This window comes from Notechis scutatus, chromosome 4, assembly GCF_049901735.1.
Source record: "Notechis scutatus isolate UNSWTSFEM ecotype Mainland chromosome 4, rNotScu1.2, whole genome shotgun sequence".
NCBI classification, from domain to species: Eukaryota; Metazoa; Chordata; class Lepidosauria; order Squamata; family Elapidae; genus Notechis; species Notechis scutatus.
The window spans coordinates 2,078,360-2,092,975 of NC_142012.1; the positions used below are offsets into that span (position 1 = coordinate 2,078,360).

A 14,616-nucleotide genomic window follows, 5' to 3' on the forward strand; every position below is an offset into this window, starting at 1 on the left:
CTGAACTGGCTGCTTGTGTTTTGCCTTTGGAAGAGATTTCTTTCCAGGTGGGGAGGGAGTAGAACTCCTTAGCATCGAGCATGATGATGATGATAATTGATAATAATGTAATTAATAATAATAATAATAATAATAATAATAATAATAATAATGCTAGGTGCCACATTTCAAGGATGAACCTAGGTGCCACATTTCAAGGATGTAGGCTTGACGGTTCTGGAGGTTTTGTGATGATGCATGAGTGGTAATTTCACTTATATATGTATATAGATAAATCAAAATGTGTTCTCTCTCTCTCTCTCTCTTGTCTAGTTCACCTTTTGTCGGACACAATTCAGGGTGTGACGGCCACAGTTACCGGTATCCAGTATCAGCAATCGTGGCTCTGTATCATGTGAGTCTTTCAAAAATTTATCTGAAAGAATGACCGGAATATTTTGGTGCCAGCAGAATTACGAATCTTCTATCGCAGAAATAAATCTCCTTATCTGTTTGGTTTACTGCCTTAGTGGAAGGTTTATACAGGTAGAAATAAGCCCAAAACCTCTGTTACTAAGCAATTGTGTTAAGATATAGGAGATTTAATAGCTGACAACGGCTTTGTTTAATAACAGGAATGCTGGTTCCAATTGTGGACGTAGGTTGAGGACTACTTGTGCAAGATTTAAGGATGGTGGATATTTTATTTCAAACTACTAAATGAGTAGTGACTAGGTGGCAGTTTAAAAAGAAAATTAGTCGCTGGGACGTCTCACTTAGAGACCTGGGGATGCTGCTTTGAGCTGTATTCTTGAGAAAGAAAGAAAAAGAAAGAAGGAAAAAGAAAGAAAGAGAGAGAGAGAAAGAAAGAGAAGAAAGAAAGAAAGAGAAAGAAAGAAAGAAAGAAAGAGAGAAAGAAAGAAAGAAAGAAAGAGAAAGAAAGAAAGGAAAGAGAAAAAAGAAAGAAGAAAGAAAGAAAGAAAGAAAGAAAGAAAGAAAGAAAGAAAGAAAAGAAAGAAAGAAAGAAAGAAAGAAAGAAAAGAAAAGCAATGAAACAATGTAGTAATTATACAGAAGGGCTTAATTTTCTAGTTTGATAGTTTATAATCCCTTCATAGCGCATTCAGGAGTACAAAACATTCCTGTGATAGAATTTACGACAGGGTAACATCCCCCCCAAGAGGCTGAATATCAAAGAGGGTTTAGGTTTTGCACCCTTGGTCCCATATTAATAACTTGGCATTCTGTTAGAAGAGAATAGCTGTACATTGGGGTTGAACCGTCCTTGGTGCTCTCTGAGCTGGGTGGTTTTTTTTGCAGACGTCTCATGACCCAACTAGGTAACATTATCAGTGCTAGAAGGGAGTGAGGTGAGGTGTGCAGGGTGGAGGAAAAATGGGGTAAGAGGAAGGGGAGGACTTTGGGGACCTTGGTGCTCTCTGAACTTGGTTGTTTCCCTGCAGACGTTTTATTACCCAACTAGATAACATCATCAACGTTAGAACGGAGAGGGGTTTGCTCCCTGTTTAAATACAGTAGCTTGTGCTGCCAGTGTTTGTGAGGATGTGGGGTTTTTTTCCTTACTAGTTCCCTCATTAAGGAACTACTTAGTTAGGGAATGGCTTGATCAAAGGAATTTTAACTCTCCTTGGTGCTCTCTGAGCTTGGTTATTTGCTTTCAGACGTTTCATTACCCAACTAGATAACATCATCAGCGCTAGAAGGGAGTGGGGTTTGGTCTCTTTTTATATGCCTTGTTAGTGTTGGTAGGAGTAGTCTGGTGGTTCCTTGATTAGGTTGTTGTTCGTCTGAGTTGGTAGTTTTCTTGTACTGTTTTCTGCTTGACTGTTTGTCTGGCGTTAATCCTTGCTTATCTGTCTGTTGGCTGCTGGAGAGGATGTGTTGTTGTTTTTAATTTTCTTCTTAGCTTTTATTGTCTTTTTTGAAAAGGGTGTTGAAGTAGTTGGTCCTTCTAAGGAACTGGTTCTTCCAAGTCCTTGGGAAATCGGTAATTTTCAAGGACTCGGAGTACTACTTGGGGTTACAACTTCGGTTTCCAGAGGTTGTGGGGGATGTTTTTAAGAAGAGATGGGACAACCGTTGTCTGAAATGGGATAGGGTTTCCTGCCTGAGCAGGGGGTTGGACTAGATGACCTCCAAGGTCCCTTGCAACTCTTCTGTGACTCTGTTCCTTCACTGCACTGAATTGGATTGCCTGCGTGGCCAAGAATCTTCTCAGATAAATATTAGATGCTGGGGTGAATACAGTTCATTCGAAGCTATGACGGCTCTGAACAAAATGTGATTTAGGACCGTTTTTCATCCTTACGGCCATTGCAGCAGCCCCCGTGGTCAAAATTCAGATGTTTGGCGACTGACTCGCATTTATGACAGTTATAGTGTCTTGGAGTCAAGTGATTCCCTTTTGTGATCGTCTTATGAGCAAAGTCAATGAGGAAGCCAGCGTCCCCAATTACCCCCCAGTTTAAATCATGAGTCACAAGCCAAACTTCCAAAATTTCAAAGGATTTATTGGGGGTTAACATGTCTGGCGCTGCCTGGGTGCAGCCTACTCTGAGGCACATAATTCATTGTCACCCTTGACCCTGGTTTTCCCTCCACCCCCGGATGTATCGTAATTCATATTCTCCAATGGGACAACTCCATAGCCCAGAGTCATCAGTCATGCTCTCCAGTTAGAATTTTGCGCGGCAGAAACTTCGGTCACCTAGTTACTATTTTTGAAAAACCATTTATGGAATGTGCTTTCAATTTCCAAGCTGCCCCACTGCTCCCCCCCCCTTCCCTTTCTGTTGGCAACTCTAAAAAGACCATTGAAATATTTTATGAGTTGACATTCGGCTCCCCTCACTTCTTGAACAACACAAAAAGAAAACAATTTTATTGGGTGTATAGGACAACGGTGTTATTAACTGAAGAACTGCAGTGATTTCCTTAACAGCTGTGACAGGAAAGGTCGTAAAAACATGACAAAGTCACTCTCAGCCAGTCCTTGAGTACTGAAGGTTTGTCCTAAAAGGAATACAAACTCTAGCTTCTTTGTAGTACAATGATGGTTTGTTCATAGATCAGCAAACAGCAACTACTCTTATCTGACAAGAAAGGCTAAAAGTCAGGCAAGGTTAGCGTTGGGTTTGAGTTTGCTACGGAGCCCGTCAGTCACTTAACAAATGTTTTGCTTAGCAACAGAAATGTTGGGCCCAATTACCGTCGTAAGTCAAGGACTACCTGTATTCCCCAAAAACATTTTGTGCATTTATTCCATCATCTCTTCTTAATTAATATGGTGTGGGAAGTGAAAATGAAGACAAAAGTACAGGTCGAAGTAACCTTTCTTAATTTATCTAGTTTTCTTTGTTCGACTTTTCAGCTGAGAAACTTCCTTTTCAGCTTAACTATTGAGTTTTTTTTTAAAGCCAAATTATTCTTTAATGCAAAATGAAGGAATACAATGCCAGCAGCACCTGCTGAAGCAGAATAAAACCGTGGTACAGAGAACAAATGGGACAAATTTTCAGTCCTTTGGAAGTTGGTGAATTTTTTAAAAGCTTTTATATATATTCTACTTTCCTTTTTTGGTACCGTGGGAGAGAAAATCATGAAGGAATAAATTTCCTTCCTTTAGAAAGGCAAAAGACCAGAAATTTGAGTGTAATTTATGACTTAGTCCTTGACTTACAACGACAATTGGGACCAGAAGTTTGTTTGCCAAGAAAGGCGATCGTTAAGTGATTTGTGCCTGGTTTGATGATCTTTTTTGCCCATGATTGTTAAGCAAATCACTGCATTCGTTAAGTGAATCATGCGGTCCTTAAGCGAATCCAGCTTATACCCTGTCAACTTTGTTCGTCAGACGCCGGCTGGGAAAGTCACAAATGGCAATCACAGGATCCCAAAAGTTGCAATCGTCATACATCTGTCAGGCTAGACATCCAAAATTTAATCAGGCGACCACAGGGGGTGCTGCAACCGTCATAAGTGCGAGGATCGATTGTAAGTCACGCTGTTGTATCTTCAGACGGTTGCTAAGTGAGGTCTACCTGCGCAGGTAGGCTTCAACTTACGACCGCAACCGAGCCCCGGATTTATGTTGTTGCTAAATGAAAGATTTGTTAAATGAGCTTTGCCCCTTTTTACGACCTTTCTCGCCACGGTTGTTAAGTAAATCGTTGCAGTGTAGTTGTCAAATTAGTCACAAGGTTGTTCAGTGATTCTGGATTTTTCCCCATTGAATTGCTTGTCAGAAGGTTGCAAAGGGGGATCACATGACCCCTGGGACACTGAAACAGTCATAAGTACATGCCAGTTGCCGAGCATCTGAATTTTGATCACGTGACCACGGGGGAATGCTGCAATTGGTCGTAAGTGTGAAAAATTGATCAATAACTTTTTTTTCAATGCCGTTACTCAACAAATGGATTTGAGTCTAGAATTACCTGTATTTTACTTACATACAGTATTCACGAAGACAATTTCTTTTATTTATACACACACACACACACACACACACACACTGTGATGACCCATGGTAGTATATAAAGGCAACAAAGTCACAAAAACAGGTGAAGTCCCTTTAATTCCTTCAACTTGGCTTCAAAGCTCCAAATATCCTTGACTGGAGACAAAAAACTCCCCCACAAACAGTTACAAAAAGGAGACAATGCCTTTAAACTAAAAACACCTATAAATTATAAATAGGAAAAACAACAACACAAACCACACTGAAGCAATTAAGGAGACAAGGCAGGATAAGGGCTTGAAGACGTCCACAGATATTGAAATACACACACTGGAATGGACGCAAGAACTGAATGACTAGAAATATTTTCACGCTTTGCTTCCAGCACTGGCCCATGCACAGTTTGTCCTTTTAAACAGTCCTCACAGCTGCAGCCCATGAAGGGGATCAGGGCCCCTTCCTCCCCCGTAGACACGCCATTCATGTTTCTCCCTGCATGCCCTAGGATGAAGAGGGGATGGGCCTGGGTCTTCCTCTGAATGCCCAGCCAGCCTGTGCCCTTCCCCAGTTTCCTCCACAACCTTCGGAGCCACACTACCACTCCCTGTTGGCTGTTCCTCCTCTCCCTCGGAGTCGGACTCCAACAGCGGCATCACACACACACACACACACACACACACTTAAAAATATACATCCATGTTGTTTGTGAACAGAGTTAGTTCCGGGTATCATTTATATTAATCAAAATCACATTAACAGTGTTAGTAATCTCTATCACATTTATCCAATTTAAGTCATTAGGCTTTTCAACTGTATATAAGCGAAAAATGCCTAACTCCTCATCTTTATCTTCATCTATATCTTTCTTATTCAATCTAAACATTTCTCTATTGTACATAAACAGATTTAACTTAAAGTTTCATTCCATATTTGATCCAATTCACGCTAACACCGTTAGTAGTCTCTCTCAGATTTATCATATTGATGTAATCCTCCTTGTATTATTATATCCATTTCTTTTTTTTTTGAAAAAAAGTTGTATTGGTTTTAACAACGAGCAAAAACATATAAAACATAAACCATAAAAGCATCATCCTCCTTCATAAATTTACAGACAGTGTATCGGTTGGTTTACCACTCTTTTTTGTGCATCCATTTCATAGTCTCCATTGTATTTATATTAAATAATAACTCATATTATCAATCATCAATTATATAAAATATCAATCATTTGACTATAATTTTATTAATTCATACTTTAATGAGATAACTAATTTACTTAGTTTATTTTATAACAAATCGTATTATTATATCCATTTCTATCCATTTTTTTTCATACTGATTCACAATAACCATATGGGGAAGTTTTGACTAAGTATCATTCGTATTAATCCAATTCACGCTAACATTATTAATAATCTCTTATTGCATTAATCGGAAGAAAATTTCCGAAGCTTTAAGGCAACCTTACAATTTAGAATTTCTTGGTAGGAAAAAAAAGGCCCTTTTGTTCAAAATGACATACTTTTTACACCACTTTTGAGTTCCAAACATTCTTGGCCCTATATTAAAAACATTGAACATGGTGCAATCCTCCTAACCCACATATTTGTCTTACGTTGCTTAATCACACATAAAATAATACATATTTACATTTAATTTACATTCTATATATAGTATATATACATATATATATATACAGTTAATCATTTCTTATTGTCTTGATCCTTCCTCTTTTCTAACCAACCATAAAACTTATCCCATACTTTGTAATAATCCGATTCATCCTTATTTTTTAATTTCTTCGTCAATTGGTCCATTTCTGCGCAGATCCAAATTTTCCTAATTATTTCTAATTCATTTGGAATTTCTTTACCTTTCCATAGTCGTGCATAAGCCAATCTCGCAGCTGTAATTATATGAATTATTAAATATATGTTATCCTTATCATATTTCCCCCACATTAATCCCTAACAGAAAAAACTCCGGTCTATATTCTATTTTGATCCTACATATTTCTTCTAACCATTTCTTCACCCTATTTTGAAGCACTCAGGTACGGTGGGGTTTGGTATTGTTTTTTCACATTCCAGTTTGAAGGTTTCAATTATTTTGAGCTGGAAAACACAATTTTAGCTGTTTATGGCCGTGGGCTGGGCATGCGAGAAGACCTCACTTTAACAAGTCCCCAAGGAAGTGTTGGAAAAAATATTCTGAGGGAAAGTTGGAGGCGTTAACTGACATATATATATATGCGAATTACCTATAGCCAGGAACGCTCACTGCCAAAAAATAAAATAAAAAATAAAATTTAACTTAAATCAAAAACTGGGATGTCCAACCTTGGCAACTTTAAAAGTTGCACTTTTTAATTCATGGACCGTTGTGTAATATTCAGGATCTAGGGGCAATAAAGAATAGGTGGACATTTATCAATCTTTATTTTTTTTGAGCCATTTGTCTGCAGGGAGCCCTTGACTTAAGAACAGTTCATTGAGTGACCGTTCAAAGTTGAAAAAAAAAGTGATAGGAACATTTTTCACACTTAACGACGGTTGCAGCATCCGCGTGGTCACACGTTCAAAATCCAGACTCTCAACTGACTCACATGTATGACGGTTGCAGTGTCCCGGGGGCCGGGTGATCCCCTTTTGCGGCCGTCCGACAAGCACAGTCAACGGGGAAGCCCGATTCACTTAACAACCAGGTTACTAACGGAATCGCCGCAGGGATTCCCTTAACAGCGGTGGCAAGGAAGGTCGTAACACGGGACAAAACTGACTTAACAGCTGTCTCACCAACGGAAATTTGGGGCTCCGTTGTAAGACGAGGACCGCCCGTAGAATTCACGTTCCTGCCTTAGTTCCTAAGGACTTATTCTGACTCCCTGTTTTCTCTTTTAGCCAAATGCCAGACCCTGAGAATTTAGGAGAAGAACCAACAATTGCAAATATAAATTATTCTTCCAAGAGATTCTTCCTCTTCTACCGCCTTAGGGGTTGTTCCCCCCCCCCTTGTCACTTTGATGATAGAAAAGATGCTTTTTTTTAATTGTGCAAATGTTCCCTTTAATTAAATGCACTTGCCATAAGGATTGGGGTAATTCATTTACTGAGTAATGCAGGAGCTGAGTAATGTTTCCTTGGAGGTTTTGGAAGGGCTCGGGAAGCAAAAGTACTGGCGGGCCTAAGATATTCTCCTATATTTTGGTTTTCTATCGATTTGAAGGGGGGGCCGGGAATTAACTGTTGAAACGTTTTCATAGCAGTAAAAGGGCCCTGGTCCTTATTTAATAGTGAAGTGGCCCAGATTTCTATGTGCCTTCACCTCCAACAACAACCCTGAGAGGTGGGCTGGGCTGAGCTGAGAGAGACGGCTTTCATGCATGAGGCAGAACTAGAACTCACCGTCTCCTGGTGATTGACCGAAAGCCACCCAGCCAGCTTTCATGCCTAAGGCGGGACTAGAACTCACCGTCTCCTGGTGATTGACTGAAAGCTACCTAGCCGGCTTTCATGCCAAAGGTGGGACTAGAATTCACTGTCTCCTAGTGATTGGCCAAAAGGTACCCAATTGACTTTCATGCCTACTAGAACTCAATTGATTGAAAGCTACTACGCCATGTGGGATTAGAACTCACCGTCTCCTAGTGATTGGCCCAAAGCCACCCAGCCAGCTTTCATGCCTAAGGCGGAACTAGAACTCCCATTCTCCCTGGTGACTTGGCTCAAAGCTATCTAGTTGCCTATCATGCCTAAGGCAGAACTAGAATTCCCCATCACCTGGTGATTGGCCCATAGTCACCCAGCCATCTTACAGGCCTAAGTCTGGACTAGACCTCACCATCTCGTGGTGATTGGCCCAAAGCCACCCAGCCAGCTTTCATGCCTAAAGCGGGACTAGAACACACCATCACCTGGTTTCTAGGTGAGCACCTTAACTGCTTCACCAAACCACTTCTCTCATCCCTAGTATCGCCCCCGAAAAACTCCCAATAATCTGGGTCCTCATTCTTACCGACCTCGGAAGGACGGGATGGCTGAGTCAACCTTGAGCCTGGTGAAGATCGCACTCCAGGCCGTCAGCAGAATGAGCCTGCAGTGCTGCGCTCCCTGGGACGGTAGGGGGGCTCCCGCTAGAGAAGGGGTTGGACTAGAAGACCTTCGGGTTCCCTCCCTTCTTCTTCTGTATTAAACTGGCCAACGGCCACTTGGCTTTTTTTTGTGCCAGCCGTTTGTCTCGGGATGACACGTTTCCCGTCTCCGCAGGAGCCATAAATGCCCCGAGAAGCACGGAATCATTTTCTGCAAGTGATTTAAAAGTAATTTTATGCCTCCTGCTTGGAAGGGAGGCAGCTCCTACATTAGCGGGACCGAATTACCGTGCGTAATCCAGGTCATTATCAAACAATGGTTTTAAAAGAGCAGGGTTTTTTTTGTTTATTTCCAAAGGGCTGAAAAAAAACGTCATGATTTAATACAAAGCTAACCTCTGGGGTGATGTAAGCAATTTATCTGTTTTCCATTATTATTATTGCTTTTGGTTTTTCTCTTATGCTGGGAGACCAGCTCTGAAGCATTGAATCCATAACTCAACCACAGTATGAAATACTACGCGGTGGTACCATAAGATACCTGGTGGGAATCCCACCTCATTTCTGAGTAGTTTTCCTAGGAATTATTAATTCACTTTATTTATTTACTTCTTTGCATATAAAGAAGTCACATCGATGCTACAATGGTCATAAGTGTGAAAACGGTCGTAAGTCACTCTTTTCAGGACTATTGTGACTTCAAACGGTCACTAAACGAATTGTTGTAAGTTGAGGACTACCTATATCTTTAAAAAACAACAACGGTCCTGTGTAGTATATAATGGCTTAGGCCACCTTCTTCGCTGGATTCTGAATTTCTCCAGAAATTCCTCTTTTTCTTTTTATAATTTTATTTATGATTTTTTTTTCTTTAACATCCAAAAGTGCTTGGCGAACAATGCATTGTCTGGATCAATATACTTTTTTGCAAAATGGTAATATTTGATTACCATTTAAATGAAAATTGGTAATATTTAATTATCATTTAAATATACATAATCGTAATTTTTCAACTTCTAACATTTGTGTATGCCTTACTAATTATAATATGTTCTATTATATTTCAGGATATATAATACTATTTTCCCAATTTCTACTTTCTACCTCTGTTTTCGAAGAACCACCATGTTAAAAAAAAATCAAAAAAATCTATATCTATCATCTCTTGTCTTTTATAGAAATGCCTTTTATTCAATCCCTCTAAAATCCAAGGTAGATTTTTGGATTTAGGAACCAGTTTAGCCACACAAACCTCCAAGAACTTTTGAAAAGGGCTTTTGATCGTCAAAAAACAACTAAAAAGTGATTACAGGAGAATTTTGGCCACTTTGGTGGAGCTAGAGAACTATTTATAGTCAATTCAGCATTCAAATTTTCTCTTTTTTCCCTTGCCCAATATCCACTGTGTTGGACAGCCTTCGTTTTGGGGCTGAAAGCACAGTTTCCATCTGCTTTCGTTATTGTTAACTAGATAGATACCCCGTGCTTCACTACGAAACTATGTGGTCGGGCTTAGTTTCTGGGGAGGAAAATAAGGAGATAAAATTTTTGCCTCTGGCTGCCAGCATCCATCAGTGTTCATCTGGCTAGCATCCTGTCAGGGTGTGAGAGAGCTGAGGGCTGTTTGGAAACTGAAAGAGTATTTGCTGTATGAGCAAGAAGGAGACAGCAAGGAGCCTGGGCGTGGCTTAGCTCAACTGTTCTGTACTCAAGCTGCTTGCTGCTGCTGTGAAACTGAAACCAAAATTCCTCTCCTCTCTTGTGTTTTGTATTTGGAATAGATTTCTTTCCAGATGGGGAGGGGGAGAAGAACTCCTTAGCATCAGAGCATGTTAATAATAATAATAATATAGGAAATACTCTAAATGTTCTGATGGTCATTTCGAAAAATCCTTTCTTAGTGAGCCCCTAGAAGCCAAGAGGATGATAGGTGCCCAAATTTCAAGTTTGTAGGCTTTACGGTTCTGGAGATTTTGTGATGATGCGTGAGTGGTATTTTGCTTTTATATAGAGAGAGAGATGGACAGATCTGCCATCAAGATATTTTTTTTCTTAAACTTCTGACAAGTGTGAGAACTTCTCTTCACACTTCAGGATGCTTTTCACAAAGCCTTCTCGGGCCCCTGAATTTCATTTTAAAATGCAATTTTATTTTTCAAGCCAAACTATGAAATCTCAGCTGCCTTGTAGGTTGCAAGGAGGTGGGGTGGATGAATTCCTTGGATTTCGGGTCATTTAAGGCCTCCAAAAAGATTGTGTCACGGCAAATTTCACGGGCTGAAGTTACAACAGCACCCGCATTATTTAGTGACTTACGTTTTAACACACCTGAACAAGTTGACTTCCCGGCCGTTTTCCACCTCAACAACCAGGCGCTAGCAACTCGCTCATACTTACCAAAGTCCAGATGATTCACTTAACAGTTATAGCAAGGAAGGTCTTAAAATGGGACAACATTCACTTCACAACTGTCTCACTTGGCAACAGAAATTTGGGGGCTCTGTTGTGGTCGTTAGGCCGAAGCCTGCCTATAGTGTTTTTTCACTAGAAGGACATGCTTTGAGGAACACAGCGTTTCCCAAATATAATAATGAAATAATACGCCTTTTTTTTTCCGTCCCCTCCGAGATGGAATCAATGTTATTGCAATTGAATAAAAATGGAAGTTCTGCCATCTTAGTGGATGCGAAGAACAAAACCCTGAATTGCAAATAGGGCATTAAGCAGGTCTCTTCTTGCACCAGTTTTGGCTGATGAATATACATGAGGGCGCCAGCCATCTAAGAAGCCAGGGAATTTGACAGATAACCCAGAAATTCTCTTGCATCTGCTGCCCGTTAATGGCAATTAAATGGAAGTTTGTGCGAGAAATGGACACGCAACCAACTTTTTTGCAGATGGAAGATTTTCTCAGCCATCCACAGTGGAGCTGAGCAACATCAATGCGATATGAACTGCTTAGCCTATAAGTCTCATTAGCCAGATTTCTTACAGATTTTTAATTTTTAATTGATGAACTGTCACTGGGTGACTACGGAGATTCTCAGTCATCCAGGCATCCAGATGATCATGAAAGGCCTGGAGACTAAAACATACGAAGAACGGTTGCAAGATTTGAGTTTGGCCAGTCAAGAGAAGAGGGGGACATGATAGCAATATTCCGGTATTTGAGGGGCTGCCACAAGGAGGAGGGGGTCAAATTATTCCCCCAAGGACCTGAAGGCAGGACAAGAAGCAATGGAATGAATTTCCCCCTTTTTTTGATTGAGTCCTTTAGAAGAGAGACTGGACTCGGGGGACTTTCAGATCTGATGGGGGACTGCCACTCCTTTAACCCTCAATCAGCAACTTGCAGGCCTGGAAGACAAACCACATCAAAAAGGAGGAGGAGAATTTTGGCCTTCAGCTATCCTAACATTAAAAATATGGGAAGAATATCCTGAAATGAGAGAAAAAATGAATGGTGTCCAGCCTAATCAAGAAACCACAAAAACGCTCTCGCCAACATTGACAGGATAAGCTAATTGTTTATAAACAAAGACCAATCCCACTCCTTTGTAGCACTGATGATGTTGCATAGTTGGGTCATGAAATGTCTGCAGGAGAGCAACCAAGCTCAAAGAGCACCAAGGAACCCACAGTTCTCTTCCTCCTCCTCCTCCTCCTCCTCCTCCTCCTCCTCCTCCTCCTCCTCCTCCTCCTCCTCCCTCCTCCTCCTCCTCCTCCTCCTCCTCCTCCTCTCCCGCAAACCCACTCCTTCTAGCACTGAATGAAATGTCCCCACTCCTTCCTTCTAGCACTGATGATGTTACCTAGTTGGGTCATGAAATGTCTGCAGGAGAGCAACCAAGCTCAGAGAGCACCAAGGAACCCACAGTTCTCTTTCTCCTCCTCCTCCTCCTCCTCCTCCTCCTCCTCCTCCTCCTCCTCCTCCTCCTCCTCCTCCTCCTCCTCCTCCTCCTCCTCCTCCTCTCCGCAAACCCCACTCCCTTCTAGCACTGATGATGTTACCTAGTTGGGTCATGAAATGTCTGCAGGAAAGCAACCAAGCTCAGAGAGCACCAAGGACCCCACAGTTCTCTTCCTCCTCCTCCTCCTCCTCCTCCTCCTCCACCTGCACCACTCCCTTCTAGCACTGATGATGTTACCTAGTTGGGTCATGAAATGTCTGCCGGAGAGCAACCAAGCCTAAGAGAGCCCCAAGGACCCCATGTTTCTACATGAATCCTCAAGAGACGAGAGAAATCAATTGTTTTATCTCTGTTGACATTCTCCTTCCTTTTTTTTTCAAGGGGGTTAATGGGTCACTTCCTCACGATCCTTCCAAGAAATAAGCGCTTGATGCCTGTGTGGTACATTTTTTTGTGCTAATTATGAGAGTCTTCCCTAATCGGTCCCAGGTTCACTCATCCACCTTGGAAGCAAGGGCTAATTGTTCCTTCCTTTCAAGCCAACTTCCTTCCTTCCCCGAAAATGATCGCAACCATATTCTAGAACAGTGGTCGCCAACCAGTGGGGTGGGCACCAATGGTGGTCCGCAAGAAGATTTTGGTGGTCCGCAGAGAAATGTCACCCCCAAAGCAATTAATCCAGGCTGCATGGGAACACAAGGCTTGCGTCGCTTGCATTGTGAACAACATGTAGTGAGGGGAGGGGGAAAAGGGCACGGGGGGGGGGGAACTTGCCTCACTCACCCCACGCGCCTGGCCTGGCCGGCAGGCTGCTCCTTTCGGCTTCTTTCTTCTGCTTTTGGCTGCATGCAAGGAAAACAGCAAAAGTCTTTCTTCCTTTCCCCCAAATATGCCAGAAATGAGTCTTTGGGACCCTGCAAGGCCTCCTGCTCCAAGAGGATGTGCTGGCAAAGACTCATTTCCTGCGGAGGTTGGGGGAGAGAAAGAAAGACTTCTGCTGCTTCTGCTGTTTTCCTTGCACGAAGCCAAAAGTCTCTCTCTGTGTGTATGTGTGTCTCTCTCTCTCCCCCTGAGAACAGGGCTGGAGACGGTATCCTGCGATCCCAAATAAAGAACGGTAGGAAAACGGGGTGGGGGATTTTCCTGCAGACTTTTGGGGGGATTTTCCCAGGGTCTCTGGTCCGCGGGATGTAAAATGATAAGTTTGGTGGTCCCTGAGGTCCAAAAGGTTGACGACCCCGATCTAGATCTCTGATAAACCCTCCTATCTTGTTTTGACAGTTGCACTATAAAATCGCTCCAACGACGTCACGTTTGTATCAGCCGCCTTGAAAGACCCCAGAATTGGGGGGAGAATTCCTGTGAAGTGAGGTTCGTCATTTTGGTGCTGGCCCCTCCAAAAATGGTACGTTTGCTTTCCTTCTGGGCTGGTGTGGGACTTGATCTTCCTTGCCTGGGTGGAGTTTCCAAGCAGAATCCGTCCGTAATTCCAGTGATGGTGAAAGAACTCCCATGTGGGATATCATATGAATAGAATAGAAAAGAACAGAACAGAATAAATATTAGAATGTAGAATAGGATTAGAATAGAATAGAATAGAATAGAATAGAATAGAATAGAATAGAATAGAATAGAATAGAATAGAATAGAATAGAATAGAATAGAATAGAATAGAATAGATATATTGGAATGTAGAATAGAATTAGAATAGGATAGGATAGAATAGGATAGGATAGGATAGGATAGGATTGATTAGATATTGGAATGTAGAATAGAATAGAACAGAACAGAGAAATGGAATGGAATGGAATATTGGAATGTAGAATAGAATAGAATTAGAATAGAATTAGAATAAATATTGGAATGTAGAATAGAATTAGAATAGAATAAGAATAGAATAGGATAGAATAGAACAGAATAGAATTAGAATAGAATTAGAATAGAATTAGAATAAATATTGGAATGTAGAATAGAATAGAATTAGAAAAGAATAGAATTAGAATAGAATTAGAATAGAATATTGGAACAGAATAGAATTAGAACAGAACAGAACAAGAACAGAATTAGAATAGAATAGAACAGAATAGAACAGAACAGAACAGAACAGAACAGAATAGAATTAGAATAAATATTGAATGTAGAATAGAATAGAA

General features: G+C 41.2%; 1 protein-coding gene across 2 annotated transcripts in view; it reads left to right on the forward strand.

Annotated features, from left to right (window-relative positions):
- The window catches only part of SLC4A11 (solute carrier family 4 member 11), a 135,380-nt gene that overhangs the window by 81,386 nt on the left and 39,378 nt on the right, over positions 1-14,616 (forward strand). For both annotated transcript variants that reach the window (XM_087962658.1, XM_087962659.1), the window contains 2 exons: positions 313-394; positions 13,745-13,868. In XM_087962658.1, the coding sequence (XP_087818784.1) occupies positions 313-394; positions 13,745-13,868 (206 nt within the window). The remainder of the gene's footprint in view (positions 1-312; positions 395-13,744; positions 13,869-14,616) is intronic.